General features: G+C 44.3%; 1 protein-coding gene across 1 annotated transcript in view; it reads left to right on the top strand.

Moving 5' to 3' along the window:
• The window catches only part of LOC148019272 (uncharacterized), a 51,804-nt gene extending 33,196 nt beyond the window's left edge, over positions 1–18,608 (top strand). The window contains exon 2 of the mRNA XM_087701161.1: positions 17,923–18,608. Within this exon, the coding sequence (XP_087557287.1) occupies positions 17,923–18,408 (486 nt within the window). The 3' untranslated portion in view covers positions 18,409–18,608. The remainder of the gene's footprint in view (positions 1–17,922) is intronic.
• The last annotated feature ends 859 nt before the right edge of the window (positions 18,609–19,467 follow it).

Genomic DNA, 19,467 nt, shown 5'->3' with positions numbered 1-19,467 from the left:
CTATTTGACAATAGTAAAGGAAAATATAATAAACTGTACAAGAAAACTAAAAGCTATAAATAAGTGGAACTCTAGCTGACAAATAGAAGAGCTCTAGCTGATACAAGCTCATGGGGATTAGAGGGCTTAGCTCTAGCCCAAGCAATAATCTCTTGTATTTGCCTATGGAAGTGTTGTCGATACCTGTGTTGAGCTTTGGGATGTCTAGATTGGCCAAGCTGGTCAGCTCAATCAATCAATACCCTCCATGTATGTGTGTAGATGAGTGAGACTGTGGCTGTGCTGAAACCTTCAGGGTGTCTCTCGCGAAGAAATCTGTAAACTGCCTGTGGATGGGGCCTTGATGTCTTGGAGCTGCTGTATTCCTTAGGAGCGAATCATGAAGCCATTGGATCTCTTAGAGCTGGTTAACGAAATCCATGACTCTAGATAGTGGCCCAAATCCTTACCTAAATAGATAGTGGAAACAGCCTTGGATCTTGTAGTATGTTGGGCATTGGCAAATATAGTGCTCCTTTGTCTTTGCCTCTAGTTGACATATTTGGCATATGTGCTTTTTTGGTGGTATGGATCTGTATCTACCAATTTCAATCTCTAACTAGTGTGAAGAGGTGCGCAATCGACCAATAGCACATGTGATCCCATGTGAGAGGTGGGTGTCCATGTATCTCTGGCGAATGATAAATCCATCATTTGTAGTATGGAGAAGATGCTCTCTGTAGAAAGCCATCTTCATCTCTAGCTCTTATGTTGGTGCCAACCATGTTCTAATGTCTAGCTCGGTAAGATCCATCTTGATAACATTGCCAATCTGTGAGTGACTCAAGGTAAGCAATAGTGCATCAAGGGAGTATTGAAAGGGGGGTAGCATGCCCAAGCTAAAGCCATATGACTCAAACCAAGGTAACATTTATGCATACCAACATGAAGTGTCACTCTCTCTGGCAAGCTGTCGAGAGGACTCAAGGGCCAACCGTGCATATCTATGTCTGCATAGATCCCACAAGCTATGTAAATATATGACTAATTAGGTGAGGGCCTCCACTACAACTAGTATGGTTGCTAGCTTAGCTCTAATGATCTCATGTGGTACTGAAGCCTTACATTAGATCATCTTGGAAATCATGGATGCAAGTGGCCTCTCCATCGACCTCCATCCATCATGTGTGCAACCCAATCGACTCCAATGATGTAGACTAGGGCCCTGTACCTGTACTCCATAAAGCATTGTGGACATAACTAGTGTATCAAAGAGCCACATCTTGGTATGGGGTTCTTGAAAGTGCACCTGTGAACACATCCTCTCTAGGCCACCTAATGTTGCATATCCTTTGGTCAATCTAGTATCTGTTGCCTTCCTCATAGTGAAAGTGGGACCTGTAAATAGCACTCCCAAGTACGTATATGAATCCACATACTCCAATGCCTCTTGTCCATATGTGAGTTTAGGTGCTGATCTCCTAACCCACTGTGGTGTAGTGTTAAACACTATCACCTTGGTTTTACCAAGGTTCATTGAGTGTCCATTATCTAGTGCATAAGAGTATAGTGCATCCAGGTGTCTTTGTAGTCCTTGTGGGGAGTCATCTATTAGTACAATATTGATTGAATACAGGAGAGGTATCCAAGCGCTAGCTAGTGGAGCTTCTCTATCCCCTTCCTGGGATATATATGTACTCCACCAACAACCCTCTCATATGTGGAGCTAGTGGAGTGAACATGAGTTGAAAGGCTCTTGGGTGTATGTACTCTACCAACAACCCTCTCATATAGTACCAAAATCCCCTAACTGAGCTCGTTAGGCACTCCCATAGCATGTAGTCTGTGTATCAATATGTATCAAACTTATGATACCATTCTCTTGATGCTTGTTTCAGCCCATACAAACTCCTTTTGAGTTTACATACCATCTTCTCTTTCCCTTTTGCCACAAACCCTTCAGGCTGCTACATATATATGTCTTTATGCAGATCACCATGTAAGAATGCAATCTTTACATCCATCTGCATGAGCTCCATATCTTCAGTTGCAACCAAGCCCAAAATGGTTCTCAATGTAGTCATCTTGACTACAGGAGAGAAGATCTCATTGAAGTCAACTCTATGGTCCTGCTTGTACCCCTTCGCAACCAATCTTGCTTTGTACTTTGGCATGGAACCAGAAGTGGCCTTCATCTTGTAAACCCATTTATATGGAAGGGTTTTCTGCCCTTTAGGCAACTGCATCAAGTCCCAAGTGCCATTTTTCTCAAGAGATTCCATCTCTGACAACATGGCTTTATACCATTTCTTGCTGTCTTGTCTATCCATTGCTTCCTTGAAGCAAGATGGTTCACTACAATCTGTCAACATGACATTATTAGCCACATTGTTTGCATCAGGAATGAATCTATTAGGTTGTCTAGTAGCCCTAGACGATCTCCTAACCCTATGATCATTGTTTGCTGGCTGTTGAGCATTTTCAGCTTTCTGTCCTAACATTTGCACATCTAGTGGCTCTTCGTTATGGGCAATAGCTGGCTGATCATTTCCAGCATTATTTTCTACATTTGCAGGCTCATTTACAATAGGTATTTGCTGCTGTACAACGGGCACATTTTGTCCAAAAGGTATTTCTTCCTAGAATACAACCCTACGGACCTCCTCAATCTTTTCGGGCTGTTTATGCATGCGATCTTCCTGGAAGATAACATCATTGCTGCGTACTACTTTTCTTTTCTCGGGATCCCATAATCTATACCCCATTTCACCCTCGTCACCATATCCTAGGAAAATGCATTTACAGGACTTTGACTCAAGTTTGTTGCATTTTTCTTTACAAATGTTCACAAATACTTCACAACCAAACACTTTCAAGTGTGCATACGAAGGTGGCTTACTCGACCACGCTTCTTGGGGAACTCCCCTCTCCAAAGACATGTTTGGTGACCGATTAATCAAGGTGTACGGTGTCATGATAGCCTTTGCCCAAAACCATGGGGTAATGCAGCATGAGACAGCATTGTACGGACTTTATTCTGTGTGGTTCGATTCATAAGCTCTGCAACTCCATTTTCGGATGGATTATGAGGGGCAATGAGCTCCCTCTTTATCCCTTTGTTATCACAAAATGCCTGAAAGGCCTTGGACACATATTTCCTATCATTGTCAAAGCGAAGATACTTAAGTGTCTTATCAGTCTGATTTTCAACCAATGCCAAGAATTTTTTAAACTTATGAAGCACTTTATCCTTGCTACGAATAGAATAAATCCATATCTTCTGTGTAATATCATCGACAAAGGTGACAAAATATTTCTTTCCCCCTAAAGATAATCCTGGCATCTGACATACATCAAAATGTACTAACTCTAGAGGAGAAGATTTCAGCGAAAGAGACTTCTCATGAGACGTTTGTGCATGTTTACCATAAACACAATGATCACAATGCTTAAAATCAACATAATGAAGACACGGCAAGTAACCCAAACGAGAAAGCACTTTCATTCCAGTTTGACTCATGTGTCCCAACCGGCCATGCCACAAAGAAACACTAGGCTACTCAGTCACGGCAACAACATGATCACTCATACTAGATACATGGAGAGAATACAAGGTATCACTTTTACAACCTTTGGCAATCACTCTAGATCCCTTATAGAACTTCCATTTCCCATCACCAAAGGTGGTATGAAATCCATCCTCATCTAGTTGCCTTGTGCTAATCAAGCTTTTCTTGAGTTGAGGTATATGCCGTACATGCTGAAGCGTGAAGACAGAGCCATGCTGAAACTGCAACTGCACACTGTCAATACCTGCAATGTTACATGTATAGCTGTCCCCAAGAGAGACAACACCATGTCGACCCCTTGTATAGTCAGAGAATCACTCACGATGAGGGGTGACATGAAAGGAAGCACCTAAATCGAGAATCTAAGTATGCATGCCATCATTTGTATCTGCAAGTAAAGTATGTGCACTAAAGTGTGAAGAGACCAAGAGTACGTCATTCCCACTGTCATTGTCATGAGTGACTACATTCACCTCTTCAATTTTGACACTGCTCTTCTTAGGTTGACTCTCTTTTTTCTCTTCCTTGCTATGATCTGTCTTGTTGCCCTTTCCTTTCTCTTTCTTCCATTTGTAGAAGTCACGTTTAAAGTGACTCTTCTTGCCACAATGATGGCATTCAATATCCTTGCCACGTGATTTATTGCGTCCCTTGCTATCAGATTTGCCTTTTTGCTGTGATCTGCCCTTAGTATGCAAAGCACTGGAAGACTTACTAGATGCAATGTTTTGCCGATTCATTTCTTCCATGAGTAGAGCACTCTCTACATCAGCATATAAAAGAATCGCATTAGAATTGCTCATAGCAGTCCTGAATGTATCTCAACTCTCTGGCAGAGTGCAAAGCAAGAATGTAGCCTTAAATTCTTTACCAATCAAGGACTTCAAGGCAACCAGCTGGGTGAAAATGGAGTTAAACTTACTCAAATGAGTAGACATTACTGTACCCTCTTTCATATGCAAATCCATAAGCTTTTTCAGCCAATACACTTTGCTTGTGGTACTCTTCTGTGCATACAGTTCTTCCTGTTGAGTCCAAATAGCATATGTAGAATCCAAACCTTCAATGTTAAACAGCAAGGCATCAGAAATCGATAGCTCGATGGTTGAGCGTGCAAGCTCATTTAACTCATTCCAATCTTCTTGTTCCATATCTACAGGCTTTGCCCCTTTAGTCTTAATCGGTTTTGCCTGCTTCTTCTACAACAGGATATTGTAGCACTGTTTTTGCCAGACTGCAAAGTTATGTGCTCCTTTAAGCTTCTTAATGTGCATGAGATTATTGTTGCCACTGCTGCCAGCCATGATTTTCAGCCCAAAAGTGACTGAAAAATTCAGCAAATGCAGGCCCAAACTGTCAGACAAGTGACCAAGGTACAAAGATAGAAAGGAAATCGGGCCGATTGCATAGAAAATCTGGCCGATTGTAGGTGCTGACATGGCACTGACGTCCGTACTGTCCAGGAAATGACTGTCTAACACCCCCTCTCAGATCCTGGACGGGTCAAAAGATTAAGGGATCTGGAATGCTGCCGAAGAAGAGCCCGGGGAAGCACCTTCGTGAACAAATCTGCAAGATTATCCTCCTCCTTGCAATACTCCACATCAATGGTTCCATCCAGAAGCTTCTCCCGAATGAAGTGATACTGGATCTCAATGTGCTTTGTCCGGGCATGGAATACTGGATTCCGGACCAAGGCAATGCAACTCTCATTGTCGCACCGCAGAAGAGTAGGATGAGTCTGGGGGCAGCCAAGCTCCTCCAACGATCTCCGAAGCCACACAACCTCACATGTGGTGGAAGACACAGTCCGTTACTCCACCTCGGTAGAAGAAAGGGCTACCGTGGGCTGCTTGTTACTACTCCAAGAGATAACACCTGTACCCAAGATAAAATAGTAGTCTGTAGTAGACCGTCGGTGGTCCACACATCTCCAGCCCAATCCAAATCACTCCAACCTGCAAGAACCAGATTTGTAGGATCTGTACCTGCGGGATAAGAGATCCCTAAGTGAGAGGTCCCCCTCAAATACCGAAGAATCCTCAAGGTAGCCTGCCAATGCACCTATTTGGGTTTCGTCATGAACCCTGCCAAGAGACCCATAGCAAAACAAAGATCAACACGAGTGTTGAGAAGCCAAATCAAGGATCCAATCAACTGTCAGTAGCGTGAAGCATCCATCACAGGAGAATCTGAGTGTGAAGTGGCCTTCCAATTCGGATCCATAGAAGTAGTAATGGGCCGACAAGTCTCCATCTCAAAAGTCACCAAGAGCTCTTGAATGTACCGCTGCTGAGAGATAAAAATCCCCCTCTGAGACTGATAAATCTCGTGACCCAAGAAGAAATGAAGAAGCCCCAAATTTGTCATCTTGAATGCTTGATGTAAAGCTGTCTTGGTCTCTTGGACCTTCTGTGCATGATTCCGTGTTAAAATCAAATCTTCAACATATAACACGAACAACACACAATAAACCTCGGAAGTGTGCACATAAAGCTGCGGATCAGCCTTGGAGCACCGATATCCCAACTTTGACTGAAGAAACGAGTCAATATTCTCGTTCCATGCACGCGGAGTCTGCTTGAGGCCATACAAGGCCTTCTTCAACCTGTAAACTTTTCCATCTGAGGATCCAAAGCGAGGAGGCCGCTCAACATAGATCTCCTCTTGCAAGCCACCATTCAGAAAGGCGGATTTCACATCCAATTGATAAACATACCATCTCCTATGGCCAGCCAAGGCAAGAACATCGCGAATAGTCGCTATACGAGTAGTGGGGGCAAAAGTATCATGGAAATCAATGCCTGGGTGCTGAGCAAAACCTTTAGCAACAAGGCGAGCCTTGTGCTTGTCCAAAGAACCATCGCTAAGGTACTTGGTCTTGAAGACCCACTTGATACCAATCACCTTCTTGTGAGAGGGATGAGGCATAAGAGACTAAGTGCCATTCCTCTCAATAGCCTCCAACTTGGCTTCCATGGCCTTTCGCCAATGATCAGACTGCAAAGCCTCCGTCACTGAAGTGGGCTCTTGATCTTGCATAACACGGCCCAATAAACAATAGTTGGAGCAGACAAGCTCCAAAGAGTGTGCCTGGTTCCTTCGTGACCTCCGCGGTCCATCCTGCGGTTCCCACTCCTCAGGGACCCCCTCGATCCCTGAATCTCGGAGAGTGTCACGGGCCCAACGAGGAGGAGGATGAACCTCTCTCCGTCGCTCTCCATTTGCTGAAGACTCAGGAACATTCACCGGCGGAAGCTCCTCGGGGGTGGTTGGTGGAAGAGAAGACTCTGAATCCGAAGAAGAATCTCCATCAAGAGGCTCTGGCTCCAAAGGAACTGTCTTGGGAGCCCAACTCTCCCGTGGATCTCCAAGGACGGAGTACTTCTCACCCCCCTCTGTGGCCGGTATTTCCACGGACCGCACATCTCAGCTCGTGTAGACATCCCACTTAACGGGATCAAACAAACGATAACCTTGGGATTGGGAGCTATAGCCAACAAAAACTTGTCGTCGAGAAGTCGCCTCGAACTTATCATGTTGCGTCTTCGGAATGTGCACATAAGCGTTACACCCAAAGATCCTGAAATAAGAGACATCAGGCTAAGTCTTAAAGTAAGCCTCAAAAGGTGTCATCCTGTCAATGGCCGAAGTGGGAGATCGATTAAGGATGTGAACTGCGGTAGCTATTGCCTCGGCCCACAGAAACTGAGGTGTCTGTCGGTGCTCCATCATGGTGCATACCATCTTGATCACACTTCAGTTCTTCCGCTCCAAAATGCAATTCTCTTGGGGAGTGTTGGTGTTAGCAAACTCTTGGTGAATGCTCCTATCTGCACAAAAACGAGCAAACTCATTAGACATAAATTCACCTCCCTTGTCTGAACGCAAGGTCTTCAGTCACCGGCGAGAACGGTTCTCCTTAAAAAAAAGCCAATCCTGGAAATGAGAGGAAGCCTCCGACTTCAAAGTCAAGAAATAGGCCCAAGCCATCTTGCTGTAGTCATCTACGATCAACATGAAGTACAAGCTTCCTTTAGGGACTCGGTCCTCATTGGGCCACAAAGATCCGTAGATACAAGCTCCATGGGTAAAGTAGACCGCCTAGAAGCTTTGTTGGGAATCGCATCCTGATGCAGTCTCCCACGAATGCAGGAGACACATGGTTGATGGCTCACCACTATGTCCGGCAAGCCTCGGACAAATGACCCTCGTGATGCCTTCCGAAGGTACTCGTAGTTCAGATGGCCAAACCAAGCATGCCATAGCTCGGACTGTGTCTGAGAAGTAAGAAGAAGAGAAGTAAGAGTTGAAGAAGACTTCAATTTGTAGACTCCATTCTCCTCATACCCTTTAGAGAGAAACTTCCTCGATTCACGATCAAGGACTCCAACAGTATCACTGTCAAACTCCACCAAGAGGCCAAGAGCACAAATCTTATGAACTGAAAGTAAATGATACCCAATCCTGGCACATGCAACACGTCAGAGGTGTGGGTACCACCATGTCCATCTGAAATAAGCTGCACCTTACCCTGTGCAGCAATAGACATAGAAGAGCTGTCTCTAATGAGAATCTGCCCACGCGAAGGTCGCAAATGGGCAACAACGGAAGGAGTCATGTGCCGTGAGGCACCACTGTCCACAATCCACTCTCGAGCCTGGGGAGCTGTCATTGCAACATCAGAAGTTGTCGGTATTCGTTTTTGGATTTCTATTGAACGACCCTGTAGAGTCCTGAATGACTGCTAAGTGTAGAAAAGCAGCTGCTGAGGGTGCAGCCACCGCTCCAGAGTCCTTCGTGTCCTTCTTCTTCTTTTGGTCCTTCCCCTTCTTCTGAGAGGCTTGACCAACCAATGTCTCAGATTTGGAAGCATTTTGTCCCTTCAATTGTTCCTCCTGGTCCAAGGCCATAGGAACCAACTCTTTCCACCGAAGAGTCGACTCCCGCCCTGAAGCAATAAGAGCGGAATGAAAAGTACTGAGTCGTGGCGGCAACTGGGATAGTAAAGTGATCGCCATGTCTTCCGAAGCTTGTTGATGTGTTCCTGAAGCGAAGAAGACTTATTCACGGACAAAGTCCATATCTACACCTCCAAAGAAACCCTCCTCGTCAGGGTCATCTGGTTGTACATTTGATCGAGCTCCAGCCATATCTCACGAGCCACCGTCAAGTGCTCAATGTGAGCTATCACGGCTGTGGTGCAAGACAGAAACAGAAAAGATCGAATCCTAGCATTGAGTTTGTCCCAATGAGACTGGGCCTTGGTCAACTCCGCATGAGCATTGGAAGAGAGTTTGGACTCATCCCTCACCGAGGGCCTGATAATCTCCTCCATCACCAGTTCCGCCAAATCATAAGATTCTAAAATGGGCAACATCATGACCCACTAGATGCGGTAATCGTCACCATCAAGCTTTTGATCCGTTGGAAGAGCCGGTAGGACTGGCACCTTCCTGTCCATGATCGTTTGGAACTCTAAATTAGTCTCTGAAGACATGTTAACCTGCAATACCTGCACAAATGCAAAAGCAGCCCCCTCTGACTGTGAAAACGTAGCCTTCTAGGACTGATTCCTCCTTTGCCCAAACCTTCTTCACCAGCCGAAGGCGATGAAAAAGTAAAATCTGCAATGGAAGGCCTGAAACGCAGCCTTCCTCCCCTTCGAATAGCAATAACCTGCAGCAAATTCACCGATTAGACTCCTTTCCCACACGCCACGCTCGCTTCAGCCCTGATCCGATGCCGAGCCCTCCCGCTCGCCCTCGAAACCTGGAAACGCAGCCTTGTGTCGCGATGAAATCTCCTCTTCAGATAGGTTCAGCCCTTAGTCAGTCCATCTTCACTGCTCTGATACCATGTCAGAGTGCAGTGATGTGGAAGCGTAGGACAAAGACTGAGAGAGAGTGAACACAAAGAGAAGAGAGAGAGAGAAAATGAGACAGTGTAAACGCAGAAAATCTGCGGTGTAGTATGCTGTATAAGAGTGCAGAAATACACAAGGGGGCAAAGGAAATATCTGCGTATGTCTCCGACTTGATGACCTCGATCTCTGTCAGCCCGAGCGCAGTCTGCCTCAGCCAACAAATCTCAAGATCAGAATCTGAATAATGAATGTTGGAGTGAGCCACCAAACAGGCTATAAATAGCCAAAAAAATAGAAAATCCCAGCACTAGGTAGGAAATCCGGCCGACTGCAGGTATTGACGTGGCACTGACGTCCGTACTGTCCAGCTGTCCAGTAAATGACTGTCTAACAAAAGCATCAACAATACATCTGCACTATCTCTGACATGCATGGAACATGTCAATTTTGCCAAGATAGAGCAATGTTAGCAAAACTCCCAAAATTTTCCAAGTGCTAGGTGTCCAAATTGCATGGAATTAAACCCGCATGTACATAAAATGACCAAATGGCACACAAATTTTGCCCAAACAGCAAAAGGCCCAAATTGCATGGGGTCCAATGTGCATCAATATCGAGAAATTGGGTAAATTTCAGCCCAATTTTGCATGTACATGAAAAGCCCCAAATGTGGGAGGCAAAATGTCACAAATTCCTGCAATTTTTGAGACAAATGGTCTTGCTCTGCATCACAATCCCCAAATCCAAGAAAATCCCCAAATTTCCGAGCCAAGATTGCACAAATCTGCACTGTGTGCTATGCGCGCGAACCCCGGTTAGAGGGAGGGGTTTCAAAAAAAAGATTTGAAGAAAATAATGTTTTGGATGACGGGTCTGTTGACCTGTCAGGACTGATAGTGCCCGTTCGGCCACGTGGATCTCATCAGCTGCCGCCTCCGTCATCGGCGCACCTGCCTGTGAGTCGCCGCGCGTCAGTTGGTTGCCGTGCAGTCACCCGTTGCATAGCAGCGCCTCGTCACGCAACATTGTTGCTTGTAGCCCTGTTGCGTGCCCTGCTGCTTGCTTCATTCGCTTGCGTTGGGCCCGTTCGCCAGTCATCTGCGTCGTCAGCACATGACTACCCTATCTTGCGCCTGGAGCAACTATCGCCTATCCATGGCCTGTCGCATGCCGTCCAACAGTCCATCACTGTTGCACGCCCTCATCAGTCCTGTTGCCCACTTCTGCAACTCAATGACTTAGACTTCGTCAGTCTTGTCGCCCAACCTACAACTCCGACTCTGCCGACTAAGTCATGTCCAATTGATGGAGCATTCAACACCTGCGCTCTGATACCAGTTTGTTGCCACTTGTGGCGTGAGGATCGAGGCATAGTGCTTGCTAGCAGCAGAGAGATAGAGAGTGCAGAGTAGAGAGTGAGAGTGAGCACGACTTGTGGGTACAGTGACGAGTGTACCTCTTTAGGTTTTTAGATAGATATATATATATGAAAGTACAAGTGTGCTAAGGATGTGTTCACACTCGGGGACATATAAAAGGCATGAGGGCCCTTTATTCCCAACATTTCCACCCATTTGCTCAGCTCTTGCTCAAAGATGGAGGCATATAACTTAGCTAGTGTGTGTCTAACTGTAATAGTCCGATAATTGCTAGGTAGAGTGGGATCTCTTGACTTGAGGATGGGTATAATGGTGTTTGTGCATCAACTCTTCAGGAGGCCTTCACACATAGCTCTGTCAAACTTGTAAGCTAGGAACCATAGTAGTTTTCAGACGCGTCTGAAATGAATTTCAGACGTCTGTAAACGTCTGAAAACCCCATATCAGACTTGACGTTTTTTTAATTAAAAAATGTTGATGACTTTGCACAAAAGCATACAGAATGTGGTTGCCTTTATCTGCCGACTCTTTCCCTGGATCCAGGCAGTCTGAAACACACACTCCTGAGGAATCGTGATTGAAAACGACTGAACTCAGCCTGAGGAACTCCACAAACTGTGGGAAACACAGCTCTCTACTTGGAAATACTGCTGCCTGACGTACTTAGTTGATGAGTAAATTTAATGAATGATGAAGATGACAAGTAGATTAGTTGATGACAGATGAATCATGAATCATGATATATGATGTGACTCTATTATGCAGTTTTCAGTTTTGCTTTTGGTTGTGTTTTTTTCTCATATTTTGTTAAGAATATGTTAAAAAATTAGGGTCACGTATGATTCAGGTCTAGGGTTTGAATCATACTCGTTTCATACTTTCATACGCGTTTGCGTTTGACGTTTGATTCACGTATGGAAAAACTATGCTAAGAACTTTGCTACGAAGTCCCTAGCATGAATCAAGTGCTCAGCTACTAATCCATCATGGTCTTGTATAGGCCTTACCTTTGCTAAGTTTGTCAATAGCCTTACAAACTCAGCTCTTTGTAAAGGTGGTGATCTCTGGGTAGGACTCTGGTGGATTGAGGAGATGAGTGTGGCCTACTACTGTGTAAAGGCTAGCTGCGTATTGCTCCCATGTACTTGGTGACATGATAGGTATGGGAGGACAATGCTCTCTGAGAAGCTGCCATGCCTCTCTAGAGTCCTGATTGAGGAATAGTTGATATAAGTCTCTCTGCAATTGGACTAGAAATGCTCTCTTCTTTCACTGTATGAGGCATCTAATGATCAGCTGTGCCTGCCTATGAGGAGTGGATCCCAATGCTTCTTCTCTTTGGAGTTGAGTTTTGGTCTTGTGGCACTCATCATCATACCAGCTGTTTAGAGGTATCACCTCGGTGGAGGCCTTATCTGTGGGACTGGAGTGTAGAATTGCTGCCCTTGCTGCTATGTGCAGAGCCTCACTAAATTGTTGGGTGAGCTCCTATAGTGGAGTGTTAGGGTCTACATTGTGTACTAGTCTGATTAGATCCGTTTCATAGATATCCTCTATCTCTCTAGAGAAGTACCTTGGATGCTAGTGGGCTGTATGATGGGTTTGCACATTGGTAAACTAGAGATCCATAGTAAAGGATAGATAAGCATGATCTATTGATACTCCTAGGAGATGTGGTGAGATTGAAGGATCCTGGATATGGGGTATAATTGTTAGTGGAGCAAGTACATAGTCTACCAAGCTAGTACCATGTTGGTAGGGGTAACATGTGAAGGATCTTGATAAGAGGTATCTAGCTAGGCCGTTAAGGATGGCTATTCCATTTGCAGTCCCCATCTCCACAAGATACCTCCCATACTCTGTGACTTCTTCCATGTCTTGAAAGGTTCTCTCTATCTGTAACTTTGGTGGATCTTGCTTCTGTAACATCTCCTCAGATGTGTCAAAGAAAGATATTTGATATGGGGCGTCTTGGCATTGAAGTCTCTTAGTAGGATGGCATCTCCTTTCCTTGAGAACTCCCAAATGTCCTCATTCAAAGCTCCATATAGAGATTGCCCCTTGGGTGGGGTGTAGCGAGATGTCATAGGGGGGAAATAGCATATGGTGATGTATAGAGTGCGCTGTACACCTTATACTCTCATCCACATATATCTGGCCTGCTCATCTCTCCAAACCACCTAGATCATCTGCTAGAGTTTCTCCCTAAAAAGCATTGCCTCTCCTCTTGACCCCTTACTATGACTTGTGCGTGTCTCCTTTCTATATGTCAACTTCCATTTATAACTTGTCACCTGGGGGAGTGTAGTATGTGGTCCTTGATGTGTCTTTGAGTTAAAAACTGTCTCTCCCTTTGAATGTCTCTTCAGATGCCCCCACATCTAGTCGTAGAGCTCCATTACAATTCCAAACTGCAATAGCACGGTTGGTGCCATAGGTCTTACACGGTCATTTGGTGCCTCTCTCCATGATCACCACTTTTCCTCCTTTATAGAAAGCTAGCTTGCATGCATCCCTAGCTGCCTTGATTCTTGGCATGCACTCCGGGATCATGTGGGCTAGTTGGTTTGGTGTGAGATCATTACCTAGAAACATGTTGGTACCTTTCAATGTGCACTGAGCAAGAAATATTGAGCTAAAACACGCTTTTCAGCTGATTAGTATTCTTAAACAGCCCCAAAACACACTTAATTAATGAAAAATCCTAAAAAGGGGAGCGGTTCGAGAGAGTTTCAGTGGTCTCCCAAAAACCCTAATTCTTTGGGCCACCCTTCGACATCTATAAATAGACAGGCTATCCCCATTCAGCCTCATCCCTCCCATGTAGGTTTCTCACCCTTGTGTGCAAATCTCAGCCATCAGTCTCCCACCACGTGGCGGTTAGCCTTTGCGACTGCTACCATCATCTCGTTTCACTGCGGCGTTCTACTGTTGCGTTTTAATTGCAGCGTCTTATTGTGGTGTTCTACTACGACGTTTTACTGTAGCGTGTGTTCTACTGCTACGTTCTGTTGCTTTGCCCACATCATCAAGCATCATCCTCTGAAGTCGCCTCAGTCTCTTCACACTCTAGTGATTAGCGTTTGGTGTTTCTCTCACTCCGTCACTCCGACCAGTGGTCACAACACTTGAGATCCGTTTCCGGTGGACGTCACTCTCCGACACACATGGTCTGCCCTTGAGTATGTGTACACTCTTACATTCATTTGCAATATTCATTCACTTCAGAGTTGTGTTCTTCTCTCCCTTCTTCTATTTGTGTTTGAATTTTGAATTTTGCATTTAGGGTTTGAGTTTTGCTTTCTGTGTCTGTGTCTGTCCCTTGGTGTTTTTGTCGTGGTACACTCTGTGTTTCCTCAGTGCAAACCCTAGCAATTTTCTTCACAAGAAAGTCTCTCCTAGCCTTTGTGGTAGGAAAGCGGAGAATAAGGGGACACTCTTTTGAGTTCTCCCCTTTAGTGTCCTTACCCACTCTCCAAGCTGAGGCGTGCGAGTCTTTCTCGATGTTCATCAACGCGTACAACTCGGTATCTTCTTCCACATTTTCATGCATTTTCAGCCTTGTTACATGAACATGCATTGCTTGCACTTTCCATCTTTGCTCCTCTTCTAACATGCCATTAATTGTGGCTGTAGGTGATGTGTGTATTGGTTGCTTTCCTTTTCTTGCCTCTTGAATCCATTGTTTTGCTTCCTCTACTTGTTTCTGAGTCTTCTTGAGCATCTCAGCCCAAGAGATGGCTTCCTTTGTTGTCTCATCTTCTTTCTTTTGGAGTTTTTGCACTTCCTCCCTAATTTGACCGATGCTAAGTCGTATCTCAGCCAGCTGCTGTTTTAGGGATTTGATTTCTTCGTCTTGTGCCTTAATTTTCTGCTCAAGCTTTTTAATCCGGTCACTTAAACTGCCTGTTGACTGTGGTTAGTCCATCGTCATACTCCCTTTCAATTTTGTTGATGGCATTGGTGATTAATAGGTCAATCTGCACCTGTTCCATTTTGTTGGGAAAGTTTATGATGATTGAGAGCTGTGATCAGCCGTTCTGATTAGAATAGGACTGACAGGATGAATGGCAGGACTGAAGGAGTCAGGTCAGGGAGGGTTAGGGAAGGGGCAAGTTAGATTGAGGGCAGGGTAGGGGTAGGGCAGAGGCAGGGCAGGTCAGGGAGCAGGTGGGGCCAGCAGGGCAGGGTTGGGTCAAGTCATAGGGCAGGGGTAGGGGCGGTGGCAGGTGGGGAAGGGGCAATGGCAGAGGCAGGGCAGGTCAGGAAGGGGCAGGGCAGGTCAGGGGGAGGGCAGGAGTTGAGGCAGGGCAGGTCAGGGGTAGGGGCAGAGAGAGAGAGAGAGAGAGAGAGAGAGAGAGAGAGAGAGAGTTTACGAAAAAAGAGAGAGAGAGAGAGAGTTTACGAAAAAAGAGAGAGAGAGAGAGAGAGAGAATGAATGCTGAATACTGAGAATAATAAGAGCAGAATATTTGAAGACTGCCCAACATCAGTCTCGGGCTGATCTGCATTTTGCTTCCCTTTTCCTTTGCCTTTGTACCTAGAAAGCATGGCTGAATCACTTGACTTAGGGCCATATACTTTGGAGTTTTCTCCTCTTGAAGCAAGAGGCTAGAACTCCATGAATGTGAGGGGCTCAGCTGCCCCCCTCAATGACAAATTCAGTGAAGTGTGAAGGTATGACTCTGAAAGAGAGTTCAATGTGATTTTCACCATCCCACCGTTTTCAATCATCTCATCAATGTTGAGTAGCTGCTCACACAACTTCTGAATGCATGTGATGTGATCTGTCATAGAATCATCTTCATTCATGTGAGCAATGAGAAAGAGATGCAGGGCTCACTCATGCTGCAAACATCTGCTCCAAAAAAACACAAGTTGCATGTGAGGTTTTGCAAGACTGAATGTGAGGTATGATGGCTCTTTTCACTGATAGAGCTATCAAAGACAAAGCTTGTGCAGCTTTAGAATCTCATTTCTTTTGGTCAAGTGTAACAACAACGGGGGCAGCAGTAGATTGTCCTTTCTCCCTTGCGCAAGAGGAGGGGTGCCAAGAGCAATCGTTGCAGAACATCATTGTTATTCCCTGCCATAGGTGAATAAAAAATAATGGAAGCTGTAACCAAAACTTCCGACACAGAAGAGGTGTAAATGACCAAAATCCTTTTCAAGATCCCAATGCATATAAGAGGAATCACTGTTGTGTGGCCAAATAGTGGCTGTCAATGCCTCGATTTCCATGGCCAAACTGATCAAAACAGCAATTTAATGCTATACTACCACCTATAGTATGCCTTTAAAGGTACAAGAGCAAAAAGCCCCAAATTTTTCTACATAAATTTTGAGAAATTGCAAAATTCAGAGTTACTTACAGCCCATGACTGATGTCGGTGATGAATCCCGAGATTTCACCGCTGCCAATGGGAATTGATTTCAACAAATGTCGCAGTTTTTTATGGAAATTTCAAGAAATTTCAGAAATTGGGTAAGTAGGTCAAAAACCCCCAAATTTCTTGGCACTAGGTGTGTTGAAATTTGGGATGAGATGGGCAAGATGGATGAGAAATTGCACAAATTTTCAAAAAGCCCCAAACTGCAAAATTTGGGTTTCTACACTTTTAGGGTTTTTGAGTATTTTTGCACAATTGAAAGTGGTAGAGATGGGCAAGATGGATCGGAATTTACACAAATTTTTGAAAATTCCCAAATTCATAAATTAGGATTTCTTTGTTTTTCTTTCAAATTTGCAGAAAATGGTGAGCAGGGCTGAGAAAATAGCAGGCAGATTCAGAAAATCGTGAGTAGGGTTGAGAGAGGCTGTGCTTAGGGTTCCATACAAGACTACGTACGGGACTGCATGCAGGCTGAAAATAGTTGCAGCTCCTCCAAAACAACTTCTCTTCCAAAATAGCAGCTCCCCCTCCAAAATAGTAGCTCCTCTTTCTTCGTCCGCTAAGTGGACTTTGCATGGGTGGCACTGGTTGAGTGGTGGCGAGATGGAACCCATGTGTCTAGCTCTGATACCAACTCTTGGGAATGAGAGAGAGAGAGAGAGAGAGAGAGAGAGAGAGAGAGAGAGAGAGCAGATGGAACCCATGTGTCTAGCTCTGATACCAACTCTTGGAAATGAGAGAGAGAGAGAGAGAGAGAGAGAGAGAGAGAGAGAGAGAGAGAGAGAGCAGATGGATGTAGCTCAGTTGGTTAAGTTGGACGCATGGTGACCAGATGTTCTTAGAGTTCAATTGCTACATCCGTACAGTCATCTCATATAGAAATATAAAAGGAGGATTTGAACCTGGGTTAGTGGGTTAATAAAACTTTAAACAAGTGACTTACCACTTGGGTAGCGACTGGATGAGGTGGAAAAAAGAGAGAGAATGAATGCAATATAGTGAGCAAGAGTGGGCAATAGTCCCACTCAAAAGATCCAAGTGCTAGAATAATAGAATGAAAGTACAATAGGTCTTAAGTAAGTTAGACCTATCCCTAACTTAACTGGAACTAAACTAACTCTAGAAGTAGTGACAAAACTTATTAACTTGTGTCACCACACACCGAAACATTGGGCATTGCCCATAATTGACCAATTCTAACAGTGGTTAGGTAAGCCACAGACTTGCAAAGGTTCTCAAGAGAGTAATTTTGCTATTAAGAATGTGGTGCATGTAAGTGAATGCCTATAGAAACAAGATTGGAGTTAATAAATTTTCTATCGGAGTACGTGCTTAGTTTGGAAGGCAGAAAGTTAACGTTTTGTATTTGTTTTGAATCTGAGGATGTTAAAATTTCTATTGGAGTACGTCCATAGATTGGAAGGCAGAAAGTTCCTGTTTTGTTTTTGTTCTGAATGTGAGGATTTTCCTGATTCTCAAGCAACTAGCTTTTATGTCAGAGTCTTTTTGCTTTCAATCCAAATCAAGGTTTCTTTTTTTTCCCCTGTTAAGATTGCTGAAATCAAAGTCTCTCTCTCTCTCTCTCTCTTTCTCTCTCTCTCTCTCTCTCTCTTTCTCGTGTAGAAGTTTGAATTAATGAATTAGTTACAGAAGGCCTTCTGGCCAATCAATCTCTCTCTCTCTCTCTCTCTCTCTCTCTCTCTCATAGCTAAATCTTATTTGAAACCTTTTCTCAGCATTACAAGGCCCCCAAGGGTGCCAAATTTTTCAAAGACAAGGATCTCTTTAAGGACCACGAACCGTTGAAGACTAATAGTGAGCCACCTTGGAAAGAGAGAGAGAGTGGAAGGTTCGCTACCAAGAAGCCAAAGAAAGAGAGGCGGCTAGTCAGGTCATTTAGGCATAGGACAGAAGCATACATGCTGCCATTTACTCTGGACGTGTTCCTGTCGGCAAAGTACATACATGCCAGCATCATGCATCGCATGTGCAACAAGGTTGTTGCTGTTGCCTCTACTAACTCCAAGGACCTGCGATCTGTCCTCAAGTCGCGCTGTGATATAAACGCCTGTCGGGTCGTTGGGCAGGTGTTGGCTGAACGTGCCAAAGAGGCTGATGTCTTCACTGCACTTTATTATACTAGGCCAAAGGAGAAACTTGAGGGAAAACTTCTAGCTGTTGTAGATTCTGTGAGAGAGCATGGAATAAACCTGATTATGTAATTTCTTCATAGATGAAGCAACAACAAAGGACAATCCTATCAGGGTGTTGTACAAAAGGCTCTCTCTGCTCTTTTGATTCGTAGTGCTGCTGTTTTGTTGTGCTTTTCATATTATCTCAATATATGCACTTTATTTCAAGTGCAGAAGGGAAGTTTTATGACTGGGGAACACAAGTTTCTGCAGAAGTCTAAAAAGGTTGCAACATCGAGCAAATCATGGGTTGTTTTAGTCATGCAATGTATGTTTATTGCTTTTTCTAGCGCAGTTGTGTAGCATATCTGACACTTCTGAGGTGTTACCTAGCCTTGTAGATTTTCCTAGTTAGTTCTTCTGTAGTATGTTCAAGCTGCAGGCATGCCATCGTTGGCCTAGTGTCTGCTTTTGCTTGAACCAACAGGAAATCAAAGTTAGTTTAGTTATAGAACACATTCTACTTGTCTTCGCATGGAATGTGTTCTACTTATCTTCGCATGGGAATGTTGTGAAGCATCTTTAACACTTCATTGCTTTGCATTCTAGACTTTCTTGGTTAGCCATTTCTCAAACATTCGCATGAATTTGCAGCAGCATGCAATAATGCTCATATTATGAAGTGAAATGGTTTAGGCATATGCAGTGCAAAATTGCAATTGCAACAATTTATGCATGCATGGATGCACGCACATACAATGCAGGTGGTAACAAAATAGAGGGATATTAGAAGAGAGTTAAACAAGATGGTTATTTTTGTAATTGTTGAGTTACATGGCTGACTTTTGAACTTAATGTTTGTATGTAAATGCTTTAAGCATGGGTGGAGACAAATGTAGGGGGGATTTACAAGGCATTATGAGGTTGGTACAATATTTCTGTTTGATAGTTAAAATAGCATAAGGTAGGAAATAAAAGGGCTAGAGGCCTAGCCTACTAATGTGATTTTGATTCTTTGTATGCATCATTGATAGCTGTCTAAGATCACAACTCTAGGTAGGGACCTCATGTAGCTTTGAGGTATATTCTGGATTTGGATTTGGTGTGTAGAGGGAAGGTTATGAGTGGGATGGGAGATCGTGCAACCTC

This window comes from Lygodium microphyllum, chromosome 20, assembly GCF_053477565.2.
Source record: "Lygodium microphyllum isolate KBCC chromosome 20, Lygodium_microphyllum_v1.1.10, whole genome shotgun sequence".
Lineage (NCBI taxonomy): Eukaryota > Viridiplantae > Streptophyta > Polypodiopsida > Schizaeales > Lygodiaceae > Lygodium > Lygodium microphyllum.
The sequence above is the reverse complement of the archived record's forward strand: the minus strand, read 5'-3'. Positions and strand labels throughout refer to the sequence as shown.